This window comes from Equus quagga, chromosome 1 (assembly GCF_021613505.1).
Source record: "Equus quagga isolate Etosha38 chromosome 1, UCLA_HA_Equagga_1.0, whole genome shotgun sequence".
Lineage (NCBI taxonomy): Eukaryota > Metazoa > Chordata > Mammalia > Perissodactyla > Equidae > Equus > Equus quagga.
Window position 1 is genome coordinate 129,699,244 of NC_060267.1, and position 17,633 is coordinate 129,716,876.

General features: G+C 37.8%; 1 protein-coding gene across 12 annotated transcripts in view; it reads left to right on the forward strand.

Moving 5' to 3' along the window:
- Positions 1-3,794: 3,794 nt before the first annotated feature.
- DNAH12 (dynein axonemal heavy chain 12) overlaps positions 3,795-17,633 on the forward strand; it is a 205,102-nt gene continuing 191,263 nt past the window's right edge. For 9 of the 12 annotated variants that reach the window (XR_006886240.1, XM_046646798.1, XM_046646851.1 and 6 more), the window contains exons 1-4: positions 3,933-4,060; positions 4,621-4,799; positions 11,405-11,486; positions 11,706-11,732. Coding sequence is in view for 11 of the 12 variants with exons in the window: in XM_046646798.1 (XP_046502754.1) it covers positions 3,980-4,060; positions 4,621-4,799; positions 11,405-11,486; positions 11,706-11,732 (369 nt within the window). In the remaining variant the exon portion in view is untranslated. Of the gene's footprint in view, positions 4,061-4,601; positions 4,800-11,404; positions 11,487-11,705; positions 11,733-17,633 lie in introns of all 12 variants that reach the window. The other 3 variants (XM_046646842.1, XM_046646833.1, XM_046646822.1) reach the window with 3 other exon arrangements.

Genomic DNA, 17,633 nt, shown 5'->3' on the forward strand with positions numbered 1-17,633 from the left:
TTGGCAAGCCATGCTGTGGCAGGCGTCCCTCATATAAAGTGGAAGAAGATGGGCACAGATGTTAGCTCAGGGCCAGTCTTCCTCAGCAAAAAGAGGAGGATTGGCAGCAGATTGGCAGGACTAATCTTCCTAAAAAAATAAACAAATAAGTTAGTCTCATAAGTTCTATTAGCATCTTCAACATTTCTATGAAGAAGTAGAAGAAACTTTTTTTTTTATAATATTAGAGAATCACATTTTGGTGTCATATCCATAAGTGCTTTTAAATAATCAAGGCTTTGTGAAATAAACTTATCTGCTCTCGTAAATAATATTTCTAACCCTTAGACTCAGAAGTAGAGCCTTTAAGGAAGGATTTTAAGTTGCAAATTAAATATGTTAGGTAGTTAACATATTTTTTCCTTTCTTTCAAACTAAACGATTTATTAAAATCCTGGCTGGCTCTTTTGCAGAAATTGACAAACTGATCCTAAAATTTATATGAAAATGCAAAAGACCTAGAACAGTCAAAATTACTTCTTTCTATAAAAGAAGAACAAAGTTAGAGGACTAACACTACCCAATTTTAAAACTATAACCAAAAAATTTTTTTTTAAAAATAAAACTATAACCATTTGTACAAAAGGTAAATAATCAAGACAGTGTGGTGTTGGTATAAAGATAGACAAGTAGATGAATGAAACAGAATTGAGTGTCCAGAAATAAACCCTTACATTACGGCCAATTGATTTTTCAACAAAGATGCCAAGGCAATTCTGTGGGGAAAGGACAACCTTTTCAGCCAATGGTACTGGAACAATTCTATATTTATATGCAAAAAAATGAACTTGGATCCATATCTCTCACTACAAACAGAAATTAATTCTAAATGAATCAAAGACCTAAATGTAAAACCTAAAACTAGAAGAAAACAAAACATAGAAGAAAATCTTCATGATCTTATCTATCTTTCATAGATAGCAACCTCAAAAGCACAATCCATAAAAGAAAAAAATAAGTTTGAGGGGCTGGCCCCGTGGCTGAGTGGTTAAGTTCGCGCGCTCCGCTGCAGGCGGCCCAGTGTTTCGTTGGTTCGAATCCTGGGCGCGGACATGGCACTGCTCGTCGGGCCACGCTGAGGCAGCGTCCCACATGCCACAACTACAAGGACCCACAGCGAAGAATATACAACCATGTACCAGGGGGCTTTGGGGAGAAAAAGGAAAAAAAAAAAAAATAAGTTTGACTTCATAAAAATTAAAAACTTTTGCTCTTCAAAAGACACCATTATGAAAGTGAAAAGAGAGGATATAGACCAAGAGAATATATTTGCAAATTATCTATCTGATAAAGGACTTGCATCCAGAATATAAAGAACTCTTACAACTCAACAATAAAAAGTTAAGTAATCCAATTTAAAAATAGATAAAATATTTGAAAAGACATTTCATCAAAAAATATATATTATCGGATCATAAGCACACGAAAAGATGTTCGACAGCATCAGTATTTAGGGAAATACAAAACCACAGTGAGATACCACTATACGCCCACTAGAATGACTGTAATAAAAAAGACAGACAATACCAAGTGTTGACAAGGATGTGGAGAAATTGGAACCCTTATATATTGCTGGTAGGAATGTAAAATCTTTCAGCCACTTTGGGAAACAGTTTCACAGTTTCTTAAAAGGTTAAAGATAGACTTACCATTCAACCCAGTAATTCCACTTTAGGTTTCTGTCGATGAGAAATGAAAATGTATGTTCATCCAAAGACTAGTACAGGAATGTTCATGGCAGGATTATTCATAATAGCCCCAAACTGGAAGCAATCCAAATGTCCATCAATTAGTGAATGCATAAACCAAATGTGATATATCCATATAATGGAAGACTGTGCAGCAATAAAAAGGCATGAACTTCTGTTGCATACTACACATGGATGAATCTCAAACACGTTATTATTAAGTGAAAGAAGCCAAACAAAAAAGACTACATAATATATGATTCAATTTATATGAGATTGCAAACCTACAGGGACCAAAAGCAAAGCAGTGGTTCCCAGGGGCTGGAGGTGGGAGTGGGGATTGACTCCATATGAGCCCAAGGGAACATTTGGCAGTGATGGAAATGTTTTAGAACTGGATCTTGGTAATCGTTGCACAACTCTATAAATTTATGAAAAAATCGTTGAATTGTATACTTTAAAATGGTGAATTTTACAGTATGTAAATCATACCTACATAAACCTGTTAAAAAAAGATACACATTGGGGCCAGCCCTGGGGCCAAGTGGTTAAAGTTCCACACACTCTGCTTTGGTGGCCCCAGGGTTTGCAGGTTTGGATCCTGGGTGTGGACCTACTGCACTCATCAGCCATGCTGTAGAGGCATCCTATGTACAAAGCAGAGGAAGATTGGCACAGATGTTAGCTCAGGGCTAAGCTTCCTCAAGCAAAAAAAGAGGAGGATTGGCAACAGATGTTAGCTCAGGGCAAATCTTCCTCACTCACACCCACAAAAGATAACATTATATTAGTCAGGGTTTAATGAGGGAAGCAGAAATAGCAGGTTATATATATTCCCTATATATCATATGTATGTGTGTATATATATGTGGATTCATTACAGGGAATTGGCTTAGGCAGTGGTGGGGGCTGGTTAAGCAAGTCCAAGGTCTGTAGGACAGGCTATCAGGAACAGAAGATCCAGAAAGGGGACAGCAATTGTAGACCTAGCTGAACTGGGGCTCAGGGCATGTCTAAACCTTCTTTTTAAAAGGACTTTCACTGATTGAGCCAGGCCCACCCAGATAATCTCCCTAGATTAACAGTAGTTTACTAGAGACTTGAATTACATTTGCAAAATCTCTTCACAGCAGCACTAGATTAGTGTTCGATTGAATAACTGGTAGAAGGTGTGTGTATGATGTAAAGGACTGCTGTCCTCCCTTCAGTCCTTGTAGTTTAGCCTAACCAAATTGACATATCAAAAAACCATTACATACTTACGCAGGTATTTTGTTTTCTACAGAAAGAGCATTTGGATTTGAAAGCTATGATGATGTTTAGTTTGTTCATTCAGTCAAATGATGTTTTTGGAGGACCTACTGTGTGCCAGATACAATAGTCTGGGCTGTACTCTCATTAAAAAAATATTTTTTACATGGTGACTGGCACATACAAGAGGCTCAAATATTTGTTAAATGAATATGCCATCAATACACCACCAGGATTTATTCATCCTCCAATTTCATTTATGCACATAGTATTTGTATAGGCTATTATCATTTAGACGGAGTATCCATTGTGCAGCCTCAAATAGCAAAGTTTCACGTTTCTCTTTCCAAGAATACTCACAAAATTTACACACCTTAAACCTTTTTTGCCAAGGGATTGCTAAAGGAAAAGTGCTCTATAAACAAACACCACACGTAGAAACAAAATAAATTAGATTGTTGATTAGTTACAATATTTACAGGGAAGTACTATGGGGACGCTTGAAGACTTGATCCTCCTTTGAAAGCGAGTGTTTACATAAATCTATTTTCCAACACATCCAAATTTCCGGTCTTGCGGTTTCCCACAATTTGCAGATTCTGATTCCGTGGACCCCTTCCGAGGATAGGCAGTTAGGTAAACAAAATCTCATTTACCCACCCTCCACTTACTTGAGCAATGAATTATTGTTGACAGGTAATCCTAATCTGTTGCAGCCCAGCAACTGCCTCTCCAGGCAACCTTCACGCAGTCTCTCCAGCTGCGATCGCGACCGTTCCCATGGCAACAACTTTGTTTCTTCGCTACAGGCGACCGCCGGGCTCGGCCGGGAGCCGCTGGGGTTTCTGAGGTTTCACTTCGTTTTCTGTCTTCCTTTCGCCAGAGAAGAAGCTCATTGAACGTTTTCCTCTTATCTGTGCAGCCGGGAAGAGGTGAAAAACAGCCACACAGGTACTTCCTTGTCCTCAGCTTTTCTTTTCACCCCTCTTCCAGGGCAGGAGATGGTGACTTCGGTGCCAGCGGAAATACTCTTTTTTCAGGCCAGGAATCTCCAAATTCTGTGGGCATCCACGACAAATGCGGTTGGTATCACAGCTGATTGTTCAGCATTTACATGACATTTGAGATTTCCTATGCGTTAAGAATGCCTATTTTTGCTTCATCGTAGTATCACTTTCTAGGAAGGTGGTAAGACTAAGATATGATACTGATGTTTAAAAATATTAATGATGTTAAATATCAGCTTTTTTTGGGAGAGGGATTGTACCTCAACAACTGGATTTTGTTGTTGTTGTGATTTGCATTTTAGGGAAAAATTTGAACCCAGAATTTGAGAACTGTAAGGCTATTTAGAGAGCATCGAATCCCGTTCCTTAGTTTCATCCATGAGGAAACTGAAGCCCTAATCAGGAAGTGACTGGCTTCATTTCTTCATAGCAAGTAGGTGGTAGAGCTCTGATGGAATCCTCCCCACTCATCTCAACTGCCATTCTTTAGACTAATACCATACTTGAGAGGAAAACCTAAAAAGGCCTAGAATTTTTGGCATTGTATGTAAGAGATGTTATGTATATATCGATGCCAGCTTTTCCAATAATGACTTTAAGGACTTTTTCTCCTCAGAGTATATTTTAATCTTCAGGGGACCAAGATGTCGGATTCAAACAAAGCTGCCATTGCAGCAGAAAAGGAGGCTCTGAACTTGAAGTTACCTCCCATTGTCCGTCCCCCTGAAGACATAGGTGTTGACACACCAACACAAAGTAAACTGCTGAATTACAGAAGATCCAAGGAGCAGCAGAAGACAATTAATCAGTTAGTGTAAGTAGCATAGTAGTAAATAATTCTCATTTGGAATTCAAGTGAAATGATTAGTGTTCAGGGCAAAATACCGCTTTCAAGTTCAATTAGGGACACAACTGAAAAAGTAATCATAATGGCTGTGAATGTTACATAGTGCTTATGCTAATCAGTGCTTACTCTAAGCATTGTTTTTATCGCTTCACCTGTACTTCTCACAACAACACTATAAGATGGGAACTATTGTTTTCTCTATTTTACAGATGAGTAAATTGAGGTGCAGAGAAGTTAAGTAACTTGCCCAAGGTACATAGCTGGGGTTTAGACCCTGACAGTCTAGTTCTAGAGTTCATATCTTTTTTTTTTGGAGGAAGATCAGCCCTGAGCTAACATCTACTGCCAATCCTCCTCTTTTTGCTGAGGAAGACTGGCCCTGAGCTAACATCGGTGCCTGTCTTCCTCTACTTTATATGTGGGACGCCTGCCTCAGCATGGCTTGATGAGCGGTGCCATGTCCGCACCCAGGATCCTAACTGATGGACCCCGGGCTGCTGAAGTGGAACATGCGAACTTAACCACTGCACTATCAGGCCGGCCCCTCTTTTGTTTTTTTAAAGATTGGGCCTTGAGCTAACATCTGTTGTCAATCTTCTTTTTTTTGTTTTTTTTTTCTGCTTTTTCTCCCCAAATTCCCCCAGTACATAGTTGCTTATTCTAGTTGTAGGTCCTTCTGGTTGTGGCATGTGGGATGCCACCTCAGCGTGGCCTGATGAGTGGTGCCATGTCTGCCTCCAGGATCCGGACCTGCAAAACCCTGGGCCTCTGAAGTGGAGCACGCGAACTTAACCACTTGGCCGTGGGGACAGACCCTAGAGTTCACATCTTTAAGCACCACACTATTCCTCCTCTCAATGTGTTATAACCATACTGGTCCCTGAAAGTAAAACCAAGTAATTGGGCCTCCACAAACAGCATTGCATTTGAACAAATTCTTAATAAAATATCGTGAAACTCTTGTACTTAAAATTTTTTCTATACAAAAGAAAATATAGTCCAACATCTTGCCCTTCCCCCCTTCAATTTGATGGAAATTAAAGCTAATTTAGGTACCAGTTACCAAAAGCTGTGATAAGGATGGTTTGGTTCAATTCGGCAATTACTGAGAATTTCCTAGGTAGTTGACGTGGGTAGGCTCTGGACATAAATAAGGAGAAAAAGACATTGATCTCATCTGTAAGATGCCAACCTAGCATTGAATTATAAAATGGGGAATTTCTCTATGGTGGATTTCTGCTTCTCTTTCTGCATTCTCTTTCCCTTCTTGGTCTGCCTTACTTATACATATTTTTACAACAGACTGTGTTTTACTGTCTGTTCCATTGTTGATGATCATATTGTTGCTAGTTTAATAATTTAAATTTGTGCTGATTTTACTTTACTTACAAATAAATGGGTCTGTTAATCATATAACATTTTTTCTTTTTTTTTTAGATTTCTTTTTAATTTTTCCTTTTTCTCCCCAGAGCCCCCCAGTACATAGTTTTATTTGTTTAGTTGTGGGTCCTTCCAGTTGTGGCATGTGGGACGCCACCTCAGCATGGGCTGACAAACAGTGCCATGTCCATGCCCAGGATCCAAACCAGCAAAACCCTGCACCGCCAAAGCGGAGCACGCGAACTTAACCACTTGGCAATGGGGCTGGTCCCCTCTTTTTTTTCTTGTGAGGAAGATTTGCCTGAGCTAACATTCGTTGCCAATTCTCCTCTTTTTTTGCTTGAGGAAGATTAGCCCTGAGCTAACATCTGTGCCAGTCTTCGTCTACTTTATACGTGGGATGCCTTCACAGCGTGGCGGAGGAGTGGAGTAGATCTGCACCCGGAATCTGAATCTGCAAACCCAAATCACCGAAGTGGAGAGTGTGGAACCTTATCCACTTCAGCCTCGGGGCTGGCCCCAATCATATAACTTTTTTAGATTTATATTTTTATTAGTCTGTCAATCATCTAATCATATTTAAAACCAAATTTATAAGATATGTTAACTAATGTCATTATATGTATTATTGGAGATCTTTATCCTCTCCATTTCTAAGACTCTACTCAATGTTTCAGTAGACTTAGAGAATAGAGAAGGGAGTTCCCTAGGAGTTACATATTGTTCTTACTCCAAAACCTTCCCTTATCTCACATTGCCATGTTGAACTACTTGCAGTTCTGTGAATATATTTTTCACAGTTTAGTGAAAAATAAATTTCACAATTGCTCTCTGCAATTTCCTTCACTGAAAAATATTTGTCTGCCTGCATATCTATACTAGTTCTCCCATGCTTAGTTTATGGATCACTTCTTCTGAAAAGCCTTCTCCTAATCTCCTTCCTGCAGCTTTAACTCTTTCTACGTATTTCTCTCACATCAGTTAATTTATCAGATATTAAGTACCTACTGTTACACAGACACGTCTTACTGGGGAGACCATAGAGAACACAATAGAAAGCACTGTGTCTTTAAGAAGCTTATGGCCCAGTGGTTAAGTTAGGGCACTCCGCTTTGGGGCTCAGGTTTCACTGGTTCAGATCCTGAGCTAGGACCTAGCACCGCTCATCAAGCCACGCTGAAGTGGTGTCCCACATAGCAGAACTAGAAGGACCTACAACTAGAATGTACAACTATGTACTGGGGGGTTTGGGGAGAAGAAGAAGCAGAAAAGATTGGCAACAGATGTTAGCTCAGGTGCCAATATTAAAAAAAAAGCTTATATTCTAGTGGGAGGAGACAGACAGTAAACATGTTTAAAAAAAAAAAGAGTATGTTAACCTTTTAAATGATGATGGGTACTATGAAGAAATAAGATAGTGGGATAGAGAGTGACAGGGAAGATGTTCCTAGGAACATTGCAGGAAAGGCCTGTGGAGTTGATGTTTAGGTAGAGATCTAAAGAATAAGAAGCACATCGCTTAAATAAACATGGGAGCAGCACTCTAGCAAAGAGAATAGCAAGCATGAAAGCTTTCAAATCTGAATGCTTTTAGTGTGCTCTAGGAATTGATGAAGGCCCATGACACTGGAGTATCAGGAGCCTGGGGAAGAGTGGGATCAGGCGAAGGTGGAGAGAAAGGTGGGGGGATTGTGAAAGGCTTTGTAGGCCATGATAAGGAATTCAGATTCTATTTTAAGTGCAATGGAAGCCACTGAAATGTTTTAAACTGGGAAATGACGTGAAATCCAACTTACGTTTAAAACCCATCACTCTGGCTATTAGAAATAGACTGAGGAGGAGGGGAAGAGGACAAGAATAGAAGGAAGCAAGGAGACCAGGCAGGATGCTTTGGAAGTAGCATCGGTGGTTGGAGACAGACTGGGGACAGTGGAGGAGGAGAGAAATAGATTTAAAGGGATGTGTTTTGGATCCAGAGTCGATGGGACTTTCTGTTGGATTGGCTTTGGTAACCAGGTAGATGACAGTGTCTGTATTTATAGAGAATTGGAAGTCCAGGAGATGAGAGGAATAAAAAGCAGTAATTCTCTTTCGGAGTTGAGGTGGCTATGTGACATTTAAGGGGAAATATGTTAAGTAGGCAGTTGGACTTAGAAGACGTCTAGGCTAAAGATACAAATTTAGGGGTCAGCAGAATGTAGATGATTTTTAAAGCTATGGGGAATAGTTGAAATCACCTAGGGAGAGAGAAAAAAAATTGAGAGGAGGCAGAACGAAGAGCAGAAGAGCAGGATGTCTTAAGCAGAGAGAACAGAGCATGTTGTAACACAGTATGTTGTCATTTATTTTCTTAGTTGTCGTTCTTTTCTACTTTGACATGCTTAAGGGCAGAGATCTCAACACTAAGCACATTCTGGCATGTTATTCTTGGTGAGTGAATGAGCGAATGAAAGAATCTTTTTAAGGAGGAACTTTATCTCTTAGTGTGTTTCATACAGATCTGCAAGTAGTACCTCTCTCATTTGGGTGCTTAATAAAAAATACTGCCTCAAAATTACCTGAAGCAGAGTGCTGTATTAATACTGAGATTAGAATTGTCATGTTTTGTTTGAGAAAAATGCCTCTGGAAATAAAGGTTTTTATACCAGAAACACGTTTTTCTGGGTGGCCATGGATTTTGTGATTCTCTGTCCCTTGCTACCTCTACATGTTAGGCAATAGGAGTGTGGACTTGCCTGTTTCCAAGGCAGAGTGAGGTCTGTGGATAGTGAGACTTCCAGGGGTAAGGTAGGATGTAAGGAGTCGTGGGCAGAATTGGATCTCCTCCTGGAATCAGTTCCTGGGAACACTCGGCTGAGCCAAAATCATTGTCTAGCTTTCCAGAGTCCCAGGAATGAGCCACTTCTTCCATGGTCACTACCTCCCTCTTGATTCAAACTAGCCTTTCTCTTCTTATGGCACATAGCCTCTCACACAGTCCTTTGAAATTATTTAGTTTTTGTGTGTTTATTTATTCTTGATATTTAACATGCAAAGCAAAAACAGAGTGCGAAAAGGCTCACTCTTATGTTCTTCTCGGTTCTTTTTATTTATAGCCATGCTCCAGAAAATTGTTGCTGTATTCAAGGTGGCATTTATATAAAAAGAGCTCAAGAAAGTCAGACATATTTATATTGGGATAACTGCAGTGCAAGCCAACTGGTGCCAACTAGCATACCAAAGTATAAGGCAAATTCCTTGAAAGTATCCATCACTGAGAGCTGGGTTGTTGATGGAGATAATGACGCGTGAAGGGAAGTCTGGCCTGGGCCTTGATGATTAACAAAAAAAAAAGAGAGGAAGGAGGATATTCCAGGCACAGTTTTTACTTTATGTGAAAAACTCTTTGGAATTTTAGTTTAGTTGGGCTCAGAAAGATTCAGCAGGAAAATGTGGCTACTCAAACAAAGCGAATTCAGTTTTAGGCTGCTTTCATAAATGGAGAATGTCTAGAATAGGGGAGAGAAAATTTTCACTCTGCACTGGTCACACAACTCTGGAATTCTGGGATCACACTTTAAGAGGGGCATTGATAAACCATAGTAGCTAGAAAGAAGAGTGAGGAATTTTAAAACTACTTCATTTGAAAGAATCTAATTCACTTAATGAGTGAGAGTATAGACTCTGGCATCAGACAGGCATGAATTCGTATGTATTCATGCATCAATTAAGGTACTGAACTAGACATGTGAGTTTTTTTCCAAATCCACTATTCTGATCATTCATTCCACAGATATTTATTGACCTTGATGGATGCTATCTATGCAGTGTGGATAGAGCAGTGTGCAAAACAGACATGGTCATTAACTTTATGGAGAGTACCAGTCTCTGCTTTTATTATTCCAGTGGCCATCTTTTCCCTGAAATTTCTTTTGCTTCTCCTCTTACCTTTCTGACCAAATCTCCTTTGCCTCCTTCAACTTTTCTTCATTCCTGTCATGCTTTGCATCCTCCAATCTTCTTTCTCAGGTCTCTCTTCTTTTTCTTAGGTACTCTCTCCTTTGGTCATTTCTTCCAGTGTATTTAGCCTTTACCAACTTGTAGATTTGTCTTCCTAAAAATGTTCCTGTGCTCAGAAACTCTCAGTCACTCCCCATTGTCTATTGAATAAAAAAGCTTGCTATTTGAGGCTCTTAGCTGGGTATTCCAGTCCACTTCTCCAAACTTATCTCCATCTGGTCCCGTAGACTCTGGGAAACTGGACAACTCCCTACTCCTTGTCTTTTCCTTTGATCATTCCCTTGCTTTCTTGTTTCCCAGGGTCTTTGTTTTTTCAGATCCATCTACCCAGGAAAACCACATCTCAATCTGAAATTCTCTTCTTCATTTAAAGCTCATTGCAAATGCTAACTTGTTCACGCAGCCTTCATAGATACCTCCAGGTGGGAGTGAACTTGTCCCTCCTCTGAACCATCAGGATCCATACCTTTCATATGGCACTCTGTTTTTTATCTTCTCACTCTTTTAGTTTATAAATTCCTTGAGATTTGTTGCTGCTGTATTTTAATAAAACCTAACCAAGTATCTTGCATAATATAAGCATTCAATAAATATTTGGTGACAGATGAATGGATTATGTGATGGTATAACTTTACTTAAAGAGGAAATTATATTTTATGGATGATAAATTCCTACATTCAGAACTGTTTATTGAGCACCTACTATGTGCTAGGTACTGTTCTGGGCATTGGGGATAAGGTAATGAATAAAACAGTCTACAACATGTAATATATCAAATGGTGGTAAATGCTATGAAACAGGCTAAGTGAAGGTAAAAGGGATGGATAGTGAAGGAAGTGCTGCCTAATATAAGTGGTAAGGGAAGGCTTTTCTGATAAGGTGGCATTTGAACAGAGATAATACATAGAATGGCCCACTATACGTCAGGATTAATTTTAAAATTGTCAAGTTATAATTGACAAAATTTGATTTTTATTTTTAGTCTCATCCTTTTAAATTACACATGAATAACTTGAAAATTAAGGTCTCCTTGATAATGGTTGGGATTTGTTTCTCAGAAAATTCAGAAAGAAAGAATTCTTGAATATCTCTTCTTTAAGTATAGTTGAAAAAGTGTTAAAATTATAATGTTTTAATAATATATCCTAATGTTATATTCAAGAGTCATACAGTTTTATAACTATAAATTTCAGAATTGATGGAGCCAAAAGAAATATAGACAGAACACTGAGTAAAAGAATACCTTCATCACCAGAGCCAGATTATCCTCCAACTGTAAGTTTATATTTTCTCTTTAAAAACTTTATCCTTATGATATTTCAATTCTTAATAATTTTGAGTCAATCTCAATATAATTCTTATTTTAAAAAGAATAATACATATATTTTATATTTTTACATATATTTACATATATTTTTTATATTTTTAATTAAAAAAATTTAAATTACTTAAAAATTTCCATTTAATCATTTCTCATTTGTTTGCTTTTGACAGATGACCAGTGAAATTAAAAAGAAAGGAGTGAGTTCAATTTTTTATATTTCTTGTTTTGAAATTTCAAAGAAATTATTACAAAGTAGGTTCTTCTAAGAATACCTGCTAAGTCTCATTCTAGAAAGGAATGACATTTAAAAACTGAGGTTTTTATTTTCTCTGCCCAAAGGAACAAGCATGTCATGGATGACAATATGGGTTTTAAGAGTTATATTTTTGTTACCATTCCTTATTTGAGGATTAGTTATAAATATTTTAGTTCTTACTCCTAACAAATGGAAAAAAATGTTCAAAGTGGCAGTTATAAAGGAAATGCATCTCCCTTTTTATTGTCCTAATATTGATATAATGATAATTACTTATTGAGAATCGATTGTGTGCTAGCCACATGCTAGATGCTTTAAAAAGAAAAAAGACTGCATGGGTGACAACATGGGACTGTTGTCATATGATTGGTGGAAAGATGAAAACTTAACAGCAAAGGACATGGAAACTTGTGAAGCTGATTACTTAAAAGAGGAATTTATGTAGCATGTTCTCAGATGGGGGCACAGGGTTTCCAAGTTCCTTAAAGTTTCCTTTGGGGATAGAGGGCTGAGGATACCTCCCTATGGACTGAGGATCTTTGGAAGAACCTCATTTTAGGTTCTCCAAGTTTTTTGTTTTTTTAAACTACTCTTCCTCCTCTCTCTGCCTCCCAACTTTTCTGGAAACTTTGGCTGTGAATTTGCCTCTTTACTAGGTGTAAGAATTGATACAAAATAATCCTAAAATATTTGTAAATATTTTATGTGACTGGTGAATTGCAAGACATGTTAGTGTGTATGTGTTTAGCATCCTCACTCTTCTTCCACAGTTCTTGCCTTCTAGTGTCTTGCAATCTAAAAATAGGTAGCTGAGGGGCCAGCCGGCGGCGCAGCGGTTAAGTTCGCACATTCCACTGCGGGTGGCCTGGGGTTCGCTGGTTCGGATCCTGGGTGCAGACATGGCACCACTCAGCAAGCCATGCTGTGGCAGGCATCCCACATATAAAGTAGAGGAAAATGGGCATGGATGTTAGCTCAGGGCCAGGCTTCCTCAGCAAAAAGAGGAGGATTGGCAGCAGATGTTAGCTCAGGGCTAATCTTCCTAAAAAAATAAAAAATAAATAAAAATAGGTAGCTGAGCATGAAAACAGTCATTCACTCCTGAACCCATTGCTTTTGGCATTCTGGCTTCTGGGAAGCCTTACCCTATTCCTGTGGGTTTGGATACATGACTTCTTTTTTGCTCCCAGTATACCTGTTCACCACTTTGTCATTAATGTCACCAGTGACCACTAATTTCCAAATCTAAAGGATATTTTTTCATTGCTTCTCTCAATAGACTTCCAGTTGACTTTTTAAAAACCTTTTTAGTATTAAGTAATTAGACACATGGATCAGTGGAATGGAATAGATGACCCAGAAATAGACCCACACAAGTACACCCAATTGGTTTTTGACAAAGATGCAAAAATCAATTCAATGGAGGAAGGCTAGTCTTTTCAACAAATGAGGTAGAGCAATTGGACATCCATAAAAAAACAAAACAAATCAACAACAACAAAAAACCCCCAAACTTCAGACTAATCCTTGCACCTTGTACAAAAATTAGCTAAAAATTTATCATAGATTTAAATGTAAAATATAAAATTATTAAAAAACTTTTAGAAGAAAACACAGGAGAAATGTAAAGCTATAAAAATTTTAGAAGAAAACCAAGGGCTAGACAAAGAGTTCTTAGACATGCCACCAAAAGGCACAATCCTTAAAAGAAAAAAAACCCAATAAATTATTTCATCAAAATTAAAAACTATTGCTCAGTGAAAGATCCTAAGAGAATGAAAAGAGAAGCTACACACTGGAAGGAAATATTCGCAAATCACATATCCACCAAAGGACTTGTATGTAGGATATATGAAGAACTCTCAACACTCTACAGTAAACAATAAAGACAAGCAATCCAAATATAAAATGGATAAAAGACATGAATAGACATTTTACCAGAGGACAGATGGATGGCAAATAAGCATATGAAAGATTTCAACATCATTAGTCTTTAGGGAAATGCAAATTAAAACCATGATGACTTATTACTACAGACCCATTAGAATGGCTAAAATAAAAAATAGTGACAATTCTAGCTGGTTTTTGGCATTGCTGACCATTCATTTCCTTTTTATTCCCTTATATTTATTCTTCTGGTCTTCTAACAATTATTCCTCTGTCATCTTCATGGATTTCTCTTCCCTGCCTGACTGTGGCCTGCCTTTCCTTGAATCTCCCTGGATTGTTCTCTCCTTTTCTGATTTCAACTACCTTCCATAAATTGATGACTCCCAGAGATTTTTATGCATAAATACGTCAAATTCAATTTGTCAAAAAAAAGAACTCATTAGCTTCCTTCATAAGACTCCTCTTCCTCTTTATTCTCTATTCTAGTTGTTGTTATCACCATCTATCCAGTCACTCATGCTTAAAACATCTGAGTCTTGACTTCTTTTTCTCCCTCCCTAACTACCCATCTGCCATGCAGTTGGTCCCCAAGTGCTGTGAATATTTCTCCAATCAGTTCTCTTCTTGTCTTAGCCTTAGATCAGGCCTTCATCTCTTCCCTTGACTACAGTAGCCATCAGTGGCTTCCCATAACCTATAGAATTAAAGCTTAATGTGGCATGCAAGGCTTTCTGTAATATGACCCCTGCCTATTCTCCAAATTCTCCTCTCACCATGCTCTGTATCATACTTTGTGCTTCACCAACATAGACTTGCTTATTAATCTTTGAGAATATATGACATTTCTCACCTCACTGCTTTTGCCTGGCATATGTCCTCACCCTCTATGCTTCCTTGTACCTGGCTGTCTCTGATTCAGCTCAGTCATCACCCCCAGGAAGACTTACCCTTTTCCTATGGGTTTAGATATATGACTTCCTTTTTGCTCCCAGAATATCTGTTCATTTTTATTATTTTACTTAGCACATTGTTTTAGGTATTCTGTTGATCCTCTTTTTTTGGTTTTTGGTGAGAAAGATTTGCTCTGAGCTAACATCTGTTGCAAATCTTCCTCTTTTTTTTTTTCTTGAGGAAGATTAGCCCTGAGCTAACATCTGTGCTAATTTTCCTCTATTTTGTATGTGGGTTGGCACCACAGCGTGGTTTGACATGTGGTGTAGGTCTGCCTCTGAGATCTGAACCAATGAACCTGAACCACCAAAGCAGAGCATGCCAGACCCAACCACTCCGCCATGGGGCTGGCCCCTCTGTTGATCTTTTTATGTATTAAAGTGGTCTATTTCCTAGTCTTGATGCTAGGAATTGCTTCCTAATCATCTCTGTATCTTTAGCAGCTATGGTGTTGAGTACCAGTAGTGGATACTCAATAAATGCTTGATGAATGAATAAATAGAAACACTTCAGTTTAGTACAATATAACAGATGTTGTGATAGAAGTATGAAGAGACTACAGTGAGGGCATAAAATAGGAAGTTTTCAAAAAAGACTTTGAAAGCACATAGTTTCACCCAGAATAGATGGATATCTTTTTGCTAAAGGAAGAATACATACTTCAATTCTAAGGGTCAAATATAGATAGATAGATAGATAGATAGATAGATAGATAGATAGTTAGATAGATAGATAGATATAATTGACATATAACATATATTTTTATTTTAGGAGATGAAAGAGTTAGAACACAAAAGGTGTAAGTTAAGGATGCGTAATTAGAATAATGAATTTCAAACTTCCTGTCACTATGTAGTCATGTAATAATTTTATTCATGCTTAGTTTTTTATGTATTTCAGAGCTTGACCCTGACCTACTTTATAGAAGTGCTGTAGATTTAGGGGATTGAGAAAATATCTTCCTTGTCCATAATGAATTCATTTATTCATGAGATACTTAATAAATGTTGATTTATTGATCCTGTGCTAGATACTGAAGATTGATGAACGAGATGAACATAGTTTTTGCCCTTATGGAGCTTAAACTCTAAAGGGGAAGACATACAGTAATCAAGTAAACAAATAAATAACTAAAATAATTGTGATAAGTACTATGAAGGAATTACAGGTATTTTGATAGAGAGGGACTGGTGAGGGAGTGAGGCCGCATATAATGGGTGATTGGAGATGGCATCCCTGAGGTGGTAATATTTTGAGACCTGAATAATAGGAAGGAACCAGCAGTGAGAAGATGTGGGGTTGAGAATTTCCCAACAAAAATAACAGCTAAGTTTAAAATCCCTGAAAGAGAAAAAAATTTGTTATATTCCAGGAACTGAAAGAAGACCAGCCTAACTTGAGCATACTGACTTAGCTCATGGGAGGGTAGAAAGTGAATTGAAGGGGGAGTCAGGGGACAGATTGTGAGGGCCTTGTAGGCTACGGTAAGAAGTTTGGATTTTTTTCAAAGTGCAGTGGGAAGTCATTGGAAGATTCTACTCATGGGAGTATTATAATTTGATTTATGATTTAATGATAAAAAACCACTTGACAGTGACATGAGAAAAACCACGTTGACACTTTAGAGAGTGGATTGTGGCCAGGGCAAGAGTAAAAAGCAGGAAGAGCCAGTTAGTTGTAGAAGACAGCAATCTAGGTGAGAGATGATTGTAGTTTAGACTAGAGTGATAGTAATAAAGCTAGAAGAAATTGATAGATTTAGGATGTATTCTGGATGTAGAAATGATAGGACTTGCTGACATATTGGATGTGGAGGAACCAAGGATGACTCTAGGGTTTTAGCCTGATTTTACAGGGTAATTGGTGCTGTTTATTGAGATAGCTAAGACTGAAGAAGGAACAGACTAGGAGCAGGGGAGATGGAGAGGTCTCGTTTGGCTGTTCTAGAGAGTTCAGGAAGAGCTCAGTTTTAGAGAAATAGATTTAGGACCTATTGACATATATAAATGATATTTATAGTTTTAGAGAAATAGATTTAGGACCTATTGACATATATAAATGATATTTATAGTCATGGGACTAGATGAGATCACCTAAGGAGGTAGGGAAGAGAAAGAGGGTGGAGGAGATCAAGTTCATTACTAGACAGATGTCAGTCCATTGATACAGTGAAGAATTGGGAACCATCACAGGACTTTTAAGATTGAGCAGCACATTAATGGAGTTGACATAGAAAATGACCCTCTGGAAGAATTTTGGAGGAAGCAACTAATTGAAAAAAAAAATTTAAGTAAGAGACAAAAGAAAAAATGTCCAATTAGGCCATTTGTTTTTTAAAAAAACTTTTTATTTTGAGTTAATTCCAGACTTACAGAAAAAAACATAAAAAGAGTACAAAGAATTACCCTATATGTTTTAACTATTCCCGTAATGTTAACATCTTGCTTAAAACAAGAATTACTATGGTGGTTGCCAAATAGTAATTTTTCCATCATTCCTTGTACATTTTTTACTTGGAATTTTGTAGTAAGGAAGAACTTCATCCGTTCTATGTATGCATGTATGTATTTATATCAGTATGGGCTATGGAGTCTTGTTTTAGCCATTGAGTTATAATGTGTTATAATTATTGTTGATTTTTATGTTTAATTGTCCCAGATGTGCCAGTGGGAGCCTTTCTGGTTGACTCTTGAGTTCTTTTTTACTTATCCCTTTTTTGCTTATTCTTTGAGCTCTGATATTCTAACACAATAAGATGTTCTAGGCTTATCCTATACTTTTCCTGTTCTAACCCTGAAATCAGTCATTTCTCCAAGGATTCTTGGCTCTTTTTAGTAGAGTATGGTGTTTAAAAACCATGATATGGGCGTTATGTGTGTTCCTTGACACTGGATGTAATTATTTCTTGGCTCTCTCAACAGAAAGAGCTAGGAAATAATTTATTTATCAATCCTATCTATCTATCTATCTATCTATCTATCTATCTATCTATCTATCTATC